The sequence below is a fragment of the Dromiciops gliroides genome, chromosome 1, assembly GCF_019393635.1.
Source record: "Dromiciops gliroides isolate mDroGli1 chromosome 1, mDroGli1.pri, whole genome shotgun sequence".
In the NCBI taxonomy this organism is placed as follows: Eukaryota; Metazoa; Chordata; class Mammalia; order Microbiotheria; family Microbiotheriidae; genus Dromiciops; species Dromiciops gliroides.
In genome coordinates this window covers 400,811,085-400,826,919 of record NC_057861.1, presented here as the reverse complement: position 1 = coordinate 400,826,919, position 15,835 = coordinate 400,811,085, and the positions used below count along the sequence as shown (strand labels likewise).

General features: G+C 37.6%; 1 protein-coding gene across 1 annotated transcript in view; it reads right to left on the bottom strand.

Moving 5' to 3' along the window:
- Positions 1-15,835, bottom strand: part of DHX29 (DExH-box helicase 29) — a 61,198-nt gene that overhangs the window by 44,254 nt on the left and 1,109 nt on the right. Inside the window, exons 2-5 of the mRNA XM_043976882.1 lie at positions 7,954-8,027; positions 6,203-6,316; positions 4,430-4,559; positions 494-639 (exon numbers count right to left, since the gene is read on the bottom strand). Of these exons, the coding sequence (XP_043832817.1) occupies positions 494-639; positions 4,430-4,559; positions 6,203-6,316; positions 7,954-8,027 (464 nt within the window). The remainder of the gene's footprint in view (positions 1-493; positions 640-4,429; positions 4,560-6,202; positions 6,317-7,953; positions 8,028-15,835) is intronic.

Sequence of the window (15,835 nt, the reverse complement as noted above, 5' to 3'; positions counted from 1 at the left end):
TCTAAGATGTCAACAGGTGTGGACATTTTAGTCACTTATTTACATAATTCCAAACCTCTTTCCAAAATGGCTGCACCAAATGTTAACTGAACTTAACCTTCCCTGAGAAATCCAAGCTTTGGGGAAATCAAAAGTAGAGCTACCTAGATTTTTGAACTAGAAGGCACATTAGAGGTCACTTAGTCCATTCTCTTTACAGATGAACAAACTATGTCCCAGAGAAATGAATAAATTTGTCCCAAGTCATACACCTGAAGAGGTGTCTGACTATTTCCACTGTACCATAGCAGCTTCTCTTTAAGTACAGAAGGATTTAAATAAAGGAAGTGAGATTTAGAAATGGGTTAGGAAACAGTACGGGGGTGGGGGAGGATTGCAAGGAGACATAAAAAAGATAAAAGTAATAACCACTCAAGACTTATTTTCTATTGCAATGCACATAAATTTGACTTTTTTTTTAAACAAGTTTTAAGTTGGTAATTTCTAAAATTACCTTAACTTCAGGCTCATCTTCCCTTTTTTTAGTATTAGGTGGCTGAGGAGGTGGAGTAGTAGCCCGTATTTGAGGAGACTGAAATTTTGGCCTGCTTTTGGGTTGCTGTTCTTCAAACTCTTGACTAAATCCTTCAGGAAGTGAATCTTGAAAAGGAAAGCAATTAATGCAAAATAAAATAATATTATATATACAAAGAAGTCCCTGAAGCTATCAAATGGGAAAAAAAAAGCAAAACTCTGTTCTTTGTATATTTCAAGCTAAGGTCCCATGACCTCTCAAAAATCCAATTTTCACTTTTTCTCAAACACTATAGATCAAATGTCATTATACCAAAAATATTCATATGTTAAAAAAATCATCATACCCACTTATTTGGAATAATTTTTGCAAAATTCTAGTAAAGTTATTGAATTTGTACATACTCTGTGGATTTTGCCATAATGGGATCTGACAACTTATTAGCTGTGTGACTGTAGATAAGTCACTGTACTTCTCTGGGACTCAGTTTCCTCATACCAAAGAGAAAAAAAATGATGGGCATGGGACTAAGTATTGTCTAGGTTCCTTCCTGCTCTAAAATTCAATGATTCTGGGGCAGCAGTTGTTAGTTAAGAATTCTTAAAACTTGGCAGACATCACTTAACTTAAATTTCTCTTTCTTTCCCCAGATACCAAATCCTTTTGATTATCTCTCTGAAATGCTACTCTTTCCTTTTACCACAGTTCATTCTTACTTTTGCCTATGGATCGCTTCACTTCAGTTAATAAAGACTTTTTTCTAATCTGTACTCAAATACTACAAATTTCCCCCCTTTTCCTTTGCCCCCAAATCTCTTTAGCACCTTGCTTTGCCCCAGTTTCAAATATTTTTGTCACTCAAGTTGTTCTCAACATTATTCTTTATACTCTGCTGTCCTGCTCTTCTTTTTCTTTTAAAATCTTATTTTTAAAAAAAAAAATCCTATTCCTTTAGTGACTTCTTATTCTGCCCCAACATTTCTTGTCATGCTATTCTCAAGGACTACGGTTCTCCTTTTTGTAAGCTAGATCATTATTTTCTCCTTGCTTAAATAAAACTGCTAAAATAATTTCCTAAGAATTCCTCTTGCTAAATCTGTGTGGTAGAATGGGACACCATCCTGGGCTTGAAGTCAGCAACACTTGAGCTTCAATCCCTCTTCACAGACTAAACCAGCCACATGATCCAGGATAAATCATCCAATCCTTTTAAACGTCAGCTTCCTAACCAGTAACACTGGGACAGAAGAATAGTATCTACCTCACAGAGCTCTTTAAGAATCAAAAGAAACTTCCCCAATTCTCCTGAGGCACTTCTAGGAACTGAACTTGACAAATGCACTATCCTTTGTTGTATGTGACAAAATGGAGTAACTCAGAAGAGAACATCTACCATCAATATCCTATGGCTTTGCGCCCTCTCGTCATGTGAGTGGCCCTATGGAGGTAAGAGTGTGTCCATGTAGTCCCTCTTTTCTCCTCCCATTCATTAACCCTGTCTCAATTCTGAACTTTTCCTGATGCCGTGCAATTATGCTATGTGTGTCAACAAATGGAACTGCAACTGAGCCCTTAGTATACATTGGGGGGGGGGGGGGTGAGGCAATTGGAGTTAAGTGACTTGCCCAGGGTTACACAGCTAGTAAGTGTTAAGTGTCTGAGGCCGGATTTGAACTCAGGGCCTCCTGAATCCAGGGCTGGTGCTTTATCCACTGTGTCATCTAGCTGCCCCATTAGTATAACATTCTTGCTGAGTCCTTGAACCCCAAGAGGTCTGCCTCTTGAGCTGAAAGCAAGGACTATGGAACCTTGGTCCTTATATCCTAATCCCAGAAGGCCCCAATTCATCCTAATGTGCTTCCACTCCTTACTTTCACTCTACATATTCAGCTGCCACATCTTAATGATACTTCTAAATCTTCTTTCACATCTGTCCCTTTCTCTCCAGCCACATGGATTGAGAGTGGGTTAGCACTCTAGTTTAGGAACTTCATGGCTTTTTACCTGGATGATTGTATTGCATCTCTCTGCCTCCTCTCTCACCTTTCCTACCTATTCTCTACATCCTGACAAAGTGACGCTTCTAAATCCTCTGTTCAAGAAACTGCAGTGGTTCCATCCGGGGATCTCTAGGATCAAACACAAACTCCTTTGTTCCACATTTACAACATGGCTCCAACCTATCTTTCCAGCTTTAATACATACTGCTCTTAGGTTCAGCCAAACTGGCCTTTCTACCCTTCTGTCCATGGCACGCCCCCATGTATCTCCCTGTTTTTGGTCTTCACACAGGCTGCACCCTAGGCCCCCAATACACTTCTTCCTTTTCTCCACCTCTCAGAATTCCCAGTTTCCTTCACAGCTTAGTTCAGACGCCCAAATCCTACTGACTCATGATTCCTGATGTTCCAATTGCTGGTGTATCTCCCCTATGCCCAGTTACCTTGTATTTACTTTGCATTTATATGCTGCCGCCCACCACCTGATAGACTGTAAGCTCTTAAGGGAAGGCAAGGCCTGTTTCATTTATCTATAATGCCTGGCACACAGGTGCTTGATAAGTGCCTTTTGCACATTCTAAGCACTAGGGACACAAAGTCAGAAATTAACTAAGCCCTCCCTTTCAAGGATCTTACATTCTATCATGGAGAACAACACACATTCATAAAGAAATATTAAGTACATGTTTAAATATTAAGTACATGACTAATCTAAGGACAGGGTACTAGTAGGTAGGGGGATAAGGAAAGCCCTTGGATAGGAGGAGATACACAAACCAAACTCTGAAGGACTCTGAGAATTCTAAGAGACAGAGAATGGGAGGGAGGGCCTTCAAGGCATGGTGGATAGCTTATGCAAAGACGAACTGTGTATAAGGAACAGCAGGAGGCTAGTGTGGCTAGATTACAGAGTGAGTCAAAGGGAGTAAAAAATGTACTAAGACTGGAAAGACAGGCTCAGATAAAATTGTGAAGGGTTAATAATGACAAAAAGAGGCATATATAGTAGATCCCAGAGGCAATAGGGAGATGCAACTTCTTTTTTTAAAATAAACACCATTTTTCTGATCCTATAATCTAAATCACAAAGTGTTTTATTTCTCTTATTCTGTCTGTCATTTTATACAAATTAAATATTCAATATTAAGGTTGAAAGTGATGATTTCACAAACACAAAATACATGAAGAAATCAACTACTTTTACATTAATGCATCCAGTATCAAGGGAAAGCAACCACATCAGTAAATACAGACTTCTGGCACAAAAGCAAATAGAAAGTAAGACCAAAATCAGCACGGCCACCCTAAATTCACATGTTTCAGTGTAACTTTAAATGACTTTCGTTTAGGTCTTAACTTTCATTTTGGCAATTATAGGTAAAATGTATTTCTAAATTGCAGCATTTTCAAAATGCAGCAAACACTGACATCTATTGGTAATGAAACCATTCTGCATGAGTTTTCCAACCCAATTTATAGGCCATGCAGTCCCTAGCAGTTTAGAAAAAAAGATGCTATCACACACTAGAACTCTCAATTTCTTTAGCTAATAAGATATTCTATTTCTTTGTATCTCAAATTTGACCTTTTCTTTATTTTTAAAATACCATTTCTAATAATTGGCAATAGAGAAATACAGTAACATTTAGAACTAAAGATCTGAGAAAAATATGTTTTATTAAAGGATTTTTAAGACCACATGCTATTATTAAAGCATATAAAAGTAAATTAGTTAATTATTACATTGACTAGTTAAATGAATTAAAAAAAACAAGAAAATTTTGTTCATTAAAAATAAAGGACCGCCTTTAAAGGGCAATAAGCAGTCAAATAACAATGAAGAGTTTGCTACAAATTTCATGAAACAGGCAGAAAATACACAACAGCCATAAATACTGAAGGCCATTTTGCTTACCATCTGGAAGATTTAAACAAAGCCAATCCAAGGCAGAATGAAGATCACCTCCATATAAAACAGTATTTGTCATGGCTTCCTCAATGTCCTTTGTTTTAAATGAAAATGCTTGTAGAGCCATGTATAAATCCTACAAGGTAAAAAATGAAGAAAAACTCAGGTGTGAGGAAAGAATATTAATTTTCCCTTCACTTTTATTTCTATTTGCTTTTGCACTACCTATCAGGTAATTTCCCAGTCTCCTTTTCTGGATCTTCATCCTGGATAAGTTGCAGGTATTCCTCAAGGCTCTGTCCCTAAGCCCTCTTTTCATCTCCCAATATGCTACTTTTCTTGGAAATTTCATCAGTTCCTATGGATTCAATTATCATCTCTATGCTAATGATTTACCAATACTACTTATATCCAGCCCCAGCCTCTCTCTTAAACTTCCAGTCTCACATCTCCAACTGCCTAGTGAGATTTCTGTCCCAAAGATATCTTACTCAACGTGTCCAAAATGGAACACCTTTCCCCCACAAACCTCTTTCCTTCTAAACTTCCCTATTGCTATCAGTGGTACTATCATTCTCTCCGTCACCCAGGCTGGCAACCTAGATGTATTATACTTGATTTTTCACTCTCAACCCTCCCTGCCCCAATCCCAACCAACCAATCTGTTAATTCTACCTCCCTAACATTTCTCACATATACTCCCTTCTCTCTCCTAACACTGCTACCACACTGCTAAAGGACCTTATCATCTCATGCCTGAACAAGTGCAAAAGCCTGCTGGTCGGTCTTCCTGCTTCAAATCTCTCCCAACCACAGTCTATCTTCCACTCAGCTATCAAATTTATCTTCCTAAAGTATAAATCTGACCATATCATTGCCTATTCAACAAACTCCAGTGGTTGCCTATCACCTTCAGGGTTAAAATTATAAAACCCTGTTTGATGTTCAAAGTCCTTCATAATATGGCCTCTTCCTACCTTTCTAGTCTTTCTACACCTTAGTTGCCCAGTCCTTACCCCAGATGCCTTATGAATTCTGGGTGATCCTGTGACAACAGCCTCTTTGTCACTGCTTGTATAAGATATTTATCAGGCATTTCTACTAATTGGCCCTCAAGCCTGGAATACTGTCTCTCCTCATCTCTGCCTTCGGGCCTCCCTGGTTTTCTTCCAAGCCCCAACAATTCACGCTTCTACTAGAAGCCTTTCCCTATACCCCTTAATGCTAGAGTCTTCCCTTTGTTTCTCACCTCTAACTTACTCTCTATGGCTTCTTGTTTGTTGTCTAGTTGTTTGCCTCTTGTCTCCCAGACTGTGAGCTCCTTGAGAATATGAAAGGCTTTTTGCCTTTCTTTGTATCCTCAGAGTTAGCACAGTACCCAACCTCCCAAGGGAGTTTGACAAATCCTTATAAGCAGCCCCAGACTTATGTAATTATTTCTGTTTATGTCCCCTCCTATAAATTAGAATGTAAGCTCTTGGAGAAAAAAGTCACATGATATAGTCTTATATCCACAGTGCCTATAAGTGCCTTTGCTGAATGAATATGACCATAAAATACCAATGGACTTTAGAAATGTCATTCTGTTCTCACATGCAGTTAGATTCCCTGCTTTAAAAACTTTTATCACTAAATTTTACAAAGGGTTTAAATAACTTTTTAAAAAATAAATTTGTTTTACTGTGAAAACTCCATGGACCAAATTAAGTAGTATAGCAGTAAAAAAAACCCAACAACAACAATCTACAGAAAGATAAATATGAAAAGTTTTATAGATACCTGTAATTTTTTGGCAGTAAGTCTCCCAGAAATCATTCCTTTATCATTATTTTGCTTTTTATGTTCATTGATTACTCCAATAATTCTCCGCTCCAGTTTACTGTTAATTACCACCTGTTGCAGAAATGGGTGCATGAAAAACAAACTAAATTAATTCACATAATAGAGTTCCTTTCACCAGAAAACACAGATTTGTACATAAAAACCAAAAAACAGTTACTAACGCAGTCAACCATGTACACAACAGCACTCTTGACAGAAAAGTAATACCATAAAGGAAGAGGGGTAGAATTATATGATAAAATGATGGCAACAAGATCTAAACCATGGTAGGAAGATCCTCTCATCCTAACAACAAAAAACCCCGGCACCTTTCAGGCCTTTAAGTCATACAAATTGGCCGTGGGACATGACTTGAAAGAAATGAAGCAGAAATAAAAAAGAAATTGGATCAGAGTCAATTATTTTAATAAAATTTTTAAAAATTTAAAGTCATTCAGTTTCCAAAATCTTCACTCATCCCAATCACATTTACCACATTGCTCTCACTTCCTAACAACAGCTTCCATGGTCTAATATTTCCCACATTACAAGATTTCCCTGAACACAAAGCAACAGAAGTGAGATGGTGACAAGTTCAGTTAATGGTGACTGGGCTGGAATTGAGTCTTTGTCAGCCCTGCCATTTACCAGCCCCCTGTTCTTTCTTGAGTTTCAGTTTTCCCACATGTTAAAGGGGGGATGACAATACTTGTATTACCCACCCCACCACTCTGCCACGGGGCAAGTACTTTAAAACAATGAAGTAACATGTAAACTGGTGAAAAGAACAGCAGCTGGTATTAATTTCAATCTACTGCTTACTGTTAGTTCCCCCTTAATTTGTTATAGTTAATTAATTTTTATTTAGTGTTGTTTCTGTACCACTCAGAGGTCTTCATTCCTTACATCTCTATCATGCTTTGTAGTGTTCCACTTACTTCATATTTCAAACATCATTTAATTCTCATAACAATTCTGTTATGCAGGTTAAAGTATTATTACAATTTTATAAATGAGTAAACTGAGGCTCAAGTTCAAGGCTGGTAATCAAAGTAACCAGACCTAGAACCAAAGTCCTAAAATGCTCAGTTCAGGGCTTTTTCCACTAGACTACATCACCTGGACCAAGGTCCAATAAATTTGCTTTAGATGCAAAAGACATCCTTGAAATTTAGAAATCAGAGATATTCTTCACCTTTTCAGCAAAGAAAAACATAACACACCCCCCCCCCAAGTCAATACAGATTACTATAGGGCATAGGCTCCTAATCATAAATTGAGATCCAAATTAAGGTCACCAAATGTCGTTATATAAGATATATAAAAGTACTCCCTTCAAGGACTCAAGAATGTTTTCCTCCTGGGAGTATCTCCCCTAGCACAGATAATGCCTTTAATATGTAATAAATGGTTTCACAATGTGCTACAGACAAAAACATCACAGCAATGAGTAGTTAATGAGCTGGAAAAGAGGAGTTGGGCCAGTACTTTCCACCTCTGTAGTGTAAGATTTACCAGAGTTTATGCTTTATCAGTACAAAGACTCTGAAAACCCAGTGTCACTTTGATGCCAGTCAGGAATTAGTATAGGATTTGAGTGGAGAAGGATAAAAATATTAAATGAATGTGTTTCACTAATGAGTTTTAGAAGGGAAAATTATTAAAATGGCTCACATTTTCATTTAGAATACTAAAAATTTGCTACTCACTTTCAAGATAGATTTATCCAGATTTGAAGGTGCACCAGAATCAGTGGCTGAATTAAAACTGTAAATTTTTGGACCTGTACATAACGAATGACACAAAAAGAATGATTAATACCTTTAAAAGTATTTTATTTAATTCTTCCCAAGAAAATTGATAAATTCCAAGCATTTCTGTTTGGAGACTGTACATTTTTCAATTTTTTAAATAACCTAAATCAATGTCAATTCCTAATCTGAGAGCTTTAAAACATGCTGAATTAGCACAATCAATCTTGTTCACACCTTAGTGAGAATTAGCTTCATTAGAATACTGTCCTTCTGGGGCAGCGACATGGCGCAGTGGATAGAACACCGGCCCTAGAGTCAGGAGTACCCGAGTTCAAATCCGGCCTCAGACACTTAACACTTACTAGCTGTGTGACCCTGGGCAAGTCACTTAACCCCAATTGCCTCACTAAAAAAAAAAAAAAAAAAAGAATACTGTCCTTCTAAGGCTCAGGTAAGGGTTGAGTGGTAGCAGAGAAAGAAGCAAAGGGCAAAGGTGAAAGGGCAAGGAGTAGGGCCTTTTTCTGGTTCACTGTCCAAGGAGCCAGGAGGTAGGAGGGGCTAGCCATCTTACCTCATTTCTGCCTCCTGCTGCTATGCCAATTCACTACCAATCACTAATAATGAGATCCTAGAAGGGTATATATGTTTGGAAAATGCAGAAAAATTAGAATTCTGGAATTATAAAAGGTCTAAATTACTCTACCCTAACCAAACTTTTCAAAATGGGAAAGATTAAGTAGAAATATTTTACTTCCTTTTGTTGAGACACACTCAAGGGTTAGACCAATGGCTCATTATCATTTTAAGGACCACAGATTTCACCTCCCTCAATTGACATTTTGATCTAAAAACACTAGCTAATATTAATTAAACTTAATTTTCAAAGTACATGACCTTCAGACCTTGTGATAGAGTAAATGACTGTTTGAACTGAGTTTAATTTTATTTCTTGGTATTCCTTGGATCTCTGTCTTCATGATACAAGGACTCAGAAGCATGTTTAATAGTTTAAATATTATAACTCATAATGTAATGAGCCACTCTCTTTGGATGTAATGAGTACAACATCTGACTGTCTGAGCTAAAATCTGACTTTAATATGTTTTGTCACACAGTATTTCTGTTAGAAAAATGGCTGAAGCAGAATAAGGTGGCAGGGAAAACTTCATAATAGGTAGCCCTGTACTTAGAATTCTCTACCAATTGTTCCCATAATATTACTTTTATTGGTTTATAACAGGTAGCACAAAATCTGTTAGTTTCTATGTCCCAGTCCATGGGATCCTTTCACCCAAGCCAAAACTTCAGGAAGCCTCCCCAAACCCTACACAGACATTTTCCAGTCCCCAAATCCTACCCACACCATTTCTAGGGAGTCTGTGAATGCTCACTCTGGACCCTATAGTCTTGGGCATTATTTTTTCACAAAGGCATTCTCCAAGGGATAAGGTAACTAAATTGTATATGACTGGTAACCATGTTATCCCATTTAAATGCTTTGAATGCCACCTCTATGTAGATTACACGTTTCGATGTTGACATCTCTATCGAGCCCCAGACCTTTTATCTCCAACTGTTCACATGACAACTCCATTTTGATATCCACTGGCAACTCAAATTCAACATGTCTAAAAACAATCCCATTATCTTTCCTCCTAAATCTATCCTTCTTACTTTTCTACTTTGGTCTGTGGTACTCTGTTGACCTGGTCTCCCAGATTCATAACTTTGTGGTTTTCTGCCTCATTTACTTCCCTCACCTTTCATGTCCAATCAGTTACCAGATCCTGCCTTGACAATATGAATAATCGCTCCCCCTTCTCCTCTTATTCTTCCCATAACTACCCTAGGACAGGCCTTCCATGCCTCATCTGGAATACAGTATCCTCTCTTTCAGGGATCCCCCCCCCACTTCCTGTGCATCATCTTCATGATGCTGTTGGGAGAACCTTCTGTTTGCATAGATCTAGTTATAACCACTCTTCTGCTAAAAGATCTTCGGTGGTTCCCCACTGACTCCTGAATAAAGTTTGAAATCCTCTACTTGGCATCAAGGACCTACACAACCTGGCACCATCTTTCCAATTTTTTTTCATGTTACTATCCTTTAGTCAAACCGGGCAACTCTCTGCCATGCTGAAAAATATGCTGTGCTTTCTAGTCACCATGCCTTTGCTCAGGCCATTCTCAGAGAACATGTTTGCCCTCTCTTTCTTCATTTGCTGAATTCCTATCCATCCTTTAAAGCACAACTCAAAGGCTGCCTTCTACAAGAAAGCTTCCTTGATCCCCCTTTGCTGATAATGACCCCCCTCCCCTAAGACCTCACAAAGCACTTTGTTTTGTAACTCTCCAGTGCACTTAACCAGGTAATATTGTATATTTTGTCTATTAGTGTTGATATCTCATCTTCACATTAGACTGAAATTTTTATAAGAATAAAGCTCCTATCTTATCTAAACTTTTCTATCTTCTATACTACCCAGCACAGTACTCTATACAAAGCAGGCACTTAATAAAGGTCTATTATATATATAAAATATTTAGAAAACGTTATATGTACAATATATAAAGGCATATCCTTTATGGTTAATTAATGGTCATTTATGCATGAGGTTGGGTATCAAGCTCTTGGTCAGGAACCTAAACTCCAATCATAGCAAAGTGTAAGAGAAAATCAGAATCGATTTAAATCGCTTCAAATTATATCACCTTTTCCAGGAATAAAACCTTCCATACACTTAATATGGTATCTTTAGTAAGCTTATTAGAGTTGAATAAGCAATATTTAAAGTAGTAAAAAGTGGAAACTGCTTCTATTTACATTACTTATTCACTGAATGAACAATCATTTATTAAATGTCTACTACATGCAATGCAAAAAACTAAGCATGCCAGGTAAGAAAAAAGAATCCTTGTCTCAAGGAGCTTAAAATCTAGTAGGGAGAGATAAAATGTTTATTTTGTTCCAGACTTTTATGTGGGGAACCCCCCAGGATAGAAGGAAACTCCTATCAACACAGATCAAAAACTCCTTTTATACTCTTAAGTTTCTGTGGAGCACTGAAAAATATATAGAATATAAATTACTGTAAGATATGATAAATAAGGAATCACTTCCAGAGGTAACACTTGAGTTTTATCTCTAAGGATGTTAACAGGTGGAGTTAGCACGAACAAAAATGTGGAGGTGAAAAAACAATGTGTGCCTGTAGGAGGAGGGACAAACATAAGTTAGTCTGGCTTGAAAGTAGTCAGTGTGAGGGAGGTCTGTGAGATAAAACTGGAAAGGTAGGGTCATGCTAAATGTGGATAAACTAAGGAGTTTACTTTTCAGTTAGTAAGGAATGGACAAACAGTGAAGGTTTATTAACAACGGAGTGGTACAATCAAATTCAAATAACAGGAAGATCAATCTAGTAGCAGTGTGTAGGAGTCAACTCAATAAACTGTTCACCAAATGCCTACTCTGGGCCAGGAACAGTGCTAGGTGTACAATGACAAAAATAAAGACAAAAGGGAAGCTAGGTGGCGCAGTGGATAAAGCACCAGCCCTGGATTCAGGAGGACCTGAGTTGAAATCCCGTTTGGAGACACTTGACACTAGTTGTGTGACCCTGGGCATGTCACTTAACCCTTACTGCCCCGCTAAAAAAAAAAGAGAGAGAGAGAGAAATTTGTATAAACATTTTGGAAAGCAATTTGTAATTATGCTAATAAAGTGAGTAAAATGTCTATAACCCAGAGATACCACTATTAGGCCTATTTCCCTGAGGAGGTCATTGATAAAAAGTAATTCTGATATACACCAAAATATTTATATCAGCATTTTTAAAGGTACTAAATACTGGGAAACAAAGTAGATGCCTGCCTAATGGGGAATGCCCGAACAACTTGTGGTAAAGAGATGTAACAATATTACAGTACTGTAAGAAATTATGAATACAGAGAAGCATGGAAAGAATATACAATAATATAATATAATAATAATACAATACAATAATATAAATGGAAAGAACCACCACAAAACAAGAAAAAGCCAATGCTGCAAATGTACAAAGAACAGGCATGGTCCCAAAAAAGAGACACAAAAAGAAGCCTTTACCTCACTCTTCTCCAAAGTGTTTGGGCGGGGGGAGCCTGTTAAACATTGCATATATTTTCAGGCTGTTTGGCTATATTAATTGATTCTGCTGGTTTTCTTTCTCTTCTTTTTCTATTTAAAAATCATTTGTTCTATAGATGGTTCTCTAGGAGGGGAAAAACATAGGGGTACTAAGAGAAATTCTGGAGATGTTAAAAAAACAATAAAAATTTTATTTTTGAAAATGGGGGAGGAGAGAAATTCTAGGAAAGACCTGGCAAGAGGCAGTAGAATATAGTGGATAAACTAGGTAACATTTATTAATTTACTATTCAAAACCACTAGGAAAATCAGAAAACAATCTGACGGCAAACTAGGTATGGTCCAAAATCTCAGACCCCATAACATGGTGAGTTCCAAATGAATAGGTGACTTGGACATAAAGGATAACACCATAAACAACAGAGGAACAAGAAAGAAATTGCCTTAGAGAATCATGGCTTAGGGGACCAGTTCATCTCTATCTTGCTCCCCCTGCATGTACTCTGGGCAGCCATTGCACCAGCCTCTTCCTCAAGAAGCTTCATTTCCCACCTCAGCATTTTCACCCAGACCTGGTCCTCCCTGCCTGGGGAACTTCCCCCCCTTTATCTTCACCTCCTAGCTTCCTTCAAGTCTCAGTTAAAGTGGCCCATTCTGCAGGAAGTCTTTCCTAGTCCTCCATAATCTTAGTGCTTCCCCTCTAAGATGACCTCCAAATTCTCTTGTATCTATGTTATTTGTACATAGTTGTTTGAGTATTGTCTCCTCATTAGAGAACTCCTAGAGAGCAGGGATTGGGGTTCCTTCCCCTTTTCGCTGTATCCTTTGAAATTAGCACAATCCCTGGCATACAGAAGATGCTTAATACAGGCTACCTGACTGACACAAGGATGCATAAGACAGTCATATAATCATAGATTTAGAGCTAGGAGAGGTCATTAAATCCAATCCTCACATTTTATAGATGAAGAAACAAGCCCATAAAGATAAAGTCACTTAACAGAGTTCACCTCAACCTATAGGTTCTAAGAGGGGAAAGAATATGCCCTCTTTGAACTCTGTTGCTGCCCACAATATGGCCCAGTGCTCTGCCCACAGTGGACACTTAAATATTAGTTGGTGAATGTTGTCATGACAATTTAACATGGAAGATCCAATGTATGTAAATTATCCTAATATAAGGCAGAATGTGTGATAGTATAGAGGTGAGTGTTGTAGGAGTTTAGAGAAAGTGGTCATTTCTGACTGGGGCAACAGAGATGGTTACATCTGAATTGCGGCTTCAAGGATGGGTAGTATTCTGATAAGCAGAGACGGTGAGAGAGAGCATTTCTGACAGTCTGAAGAAAGGTACAGAGGCAGTAAAATCAAAGGTATCTTTGGGGAACACTAAATAATTCTATCTCACTCAAGTGTAGTATTCCTATAGGAGAGTAACAGGGAAGAATTCAGGAGGTAAGTATGGGTTTGATTTGCATTACAGATTAAGGAATTTAGAATCAATCCTGTTGGCAATGGGGAGCCAGTGAAGATTTGGGGGCAAGGGGAGACATGATCAAAGTTTGTGCTAGATGAATTGAAGGAGAGACCATCATTAGAGAAACCAGTTAACAAGGCTAGTGTTTTCATGAATGAGAACACAATTTTGGTAGCAGTGGGAATGGAAGAATAGGAAATTATGTAGATGATATTACAAAAGAAGACTAAAACTTGGTGATTAATTCTATTGGGGAAATGTCAAATTGTATTGGGCAGATGTCAAATGATTCCAAAAAAAACAAGCCATAGTGATCCCAAGAGTAGTAGTAAAATGTGATGAAATAATTTAAGGGGAAAAGAGATGGTTTGAGGGTTGAAAGAATAAGAATTTGATCTGGAGATGCTGAATTTGATATCTACATTTAAAGGTCAAAAAGAGGAAAAGGAGCCTTAGGAGACAGAAGTATAGCCAGAAAAGCAGGAAGAGGACTAGCATCATACACAGAAATCAAGAAAGGTTTCAGTGTCAATACAGAGGTGAAGATGAAAAGTGTCAAGTACTGTAGTAGTCCAGAAGGAAGAGGGCAGGCAGGGATCAATGATAAACAATATGGCAGAGCTTTCTTTAGCTAGATAACAGGCTTCTGTATGTGTGATAATGCTGTTAAACTAAATATGGAGCAAGACATCATCACAATAAGCAAAGATATGAGATGCACGATGCCTTGCAAGAGGTGCTCAATAAAGACATGTTCATATAATAGCAGCAGAGGGCAACAATCCCACCCTTATGATCAATCCCACCCTCACTTCCCAATTCTACTGACTAGGAAATCACAGAGAAATTAAGTGATTTGTTAAAAGACACACAGTCAGGGACAGAACCAGAGTCCAAGTGTTCTAATTTCCAGAGTCTAGCATTCATTTTATTATAGCATACTGCCTGCCTTTCTGTTTAATGAGCAATGTTCAATGCCTACACAGTCACAGATCATTAAAAAAACAAAAAAAAACAAATCAGAAAGGTTTAGAAATATGAGTAACTGGTACCAACATCTAGATATTGTAAAATTTTAACTTCCCTGCAAGATTTTGCTTGAGAACTTTTCCCATGTCTTGAAATAAAACAATTCCTTTTACAGTTGTCAAAACCAATCTTGTCTACTCTTTCAGGGAGCAATTTATTTATGCATTGATTTTGGGGTGCTAACATGTAAAATACTTTTTTATAGTAAAACACTAAGGTAATACATAATGCCTCTTAAATTCTAAAGTAGAATGACATTTTTTGTTTGTTTGTTTTTTTGCGGGGCAATGGGGGTTAAGTGACTTGCCCAGAGTCACACAGCTGGTAAGTGTCAAGTGTCTGAGGCCGGATTTGAACTCAGGTACTCCTGAGTCCAGGGCCAGTGCTTTATCCACTGCGCCACCTAGCCACCCCCTAGAATGACATTTTAAAAAGCCACATTAAGAAAAGGAAAACACAAGCAAAGCAGATAGATATGTCAGGACACCAAGATAAAATGCTTAGAATTTTAAACAGAATAAAATTGCCAAGAATTGTCAGTTCTCAGAATTCAATTTTTGGAACCTAAATTTAACTTACACAAGATTACAATACCTGTTGCGCTTTATACAAGTGCTTTATAAAAGCCTAGCTTTTTGTATTGTCTTAAAATCTGTTTTTTTCTGACAGCAGATGTTTTGGTTTGAGATGGTCATAGACTAAAATTTCACTTTTGCATCTGCTAACTTTTAATGAATGGCAGACAATAGTATCAGAATCTATATACAGGTCTTCCTAAATGTTGGAAAAAGAAAACCGCAAGCAAAATAAACAAATGTCATAACTATTCAATCCTCAAAAATCACAGTGAACTGATAATGTTCATCTTCAACAAGGTTGTGGTACATCTAAATCTGAGTTATAATGAGTTAGAAAGTGCAAGGAGTAAAGGATTTGGAGTCAGTGAAATCAATCCACAAGAATTTATTAAGCACTCATTAGTTTTTTCAGGCACCGTGCTAGCTAGATATACAAACACAAACAGATCATCCCTAATGGCAAGAAATGTGAGTTTTATGTTCTAATGGGATGAGAAAAACCAACCTCTGTCACTTACTGTGTGACATAAGTCAAGTCACCTCTTTGGACCTCAGTTTCCACATCTGCAAATGGATAAGATTGGACTAGGTAGTCTTTGAGATCCCTTCCAGCTCTAGAGACCTATG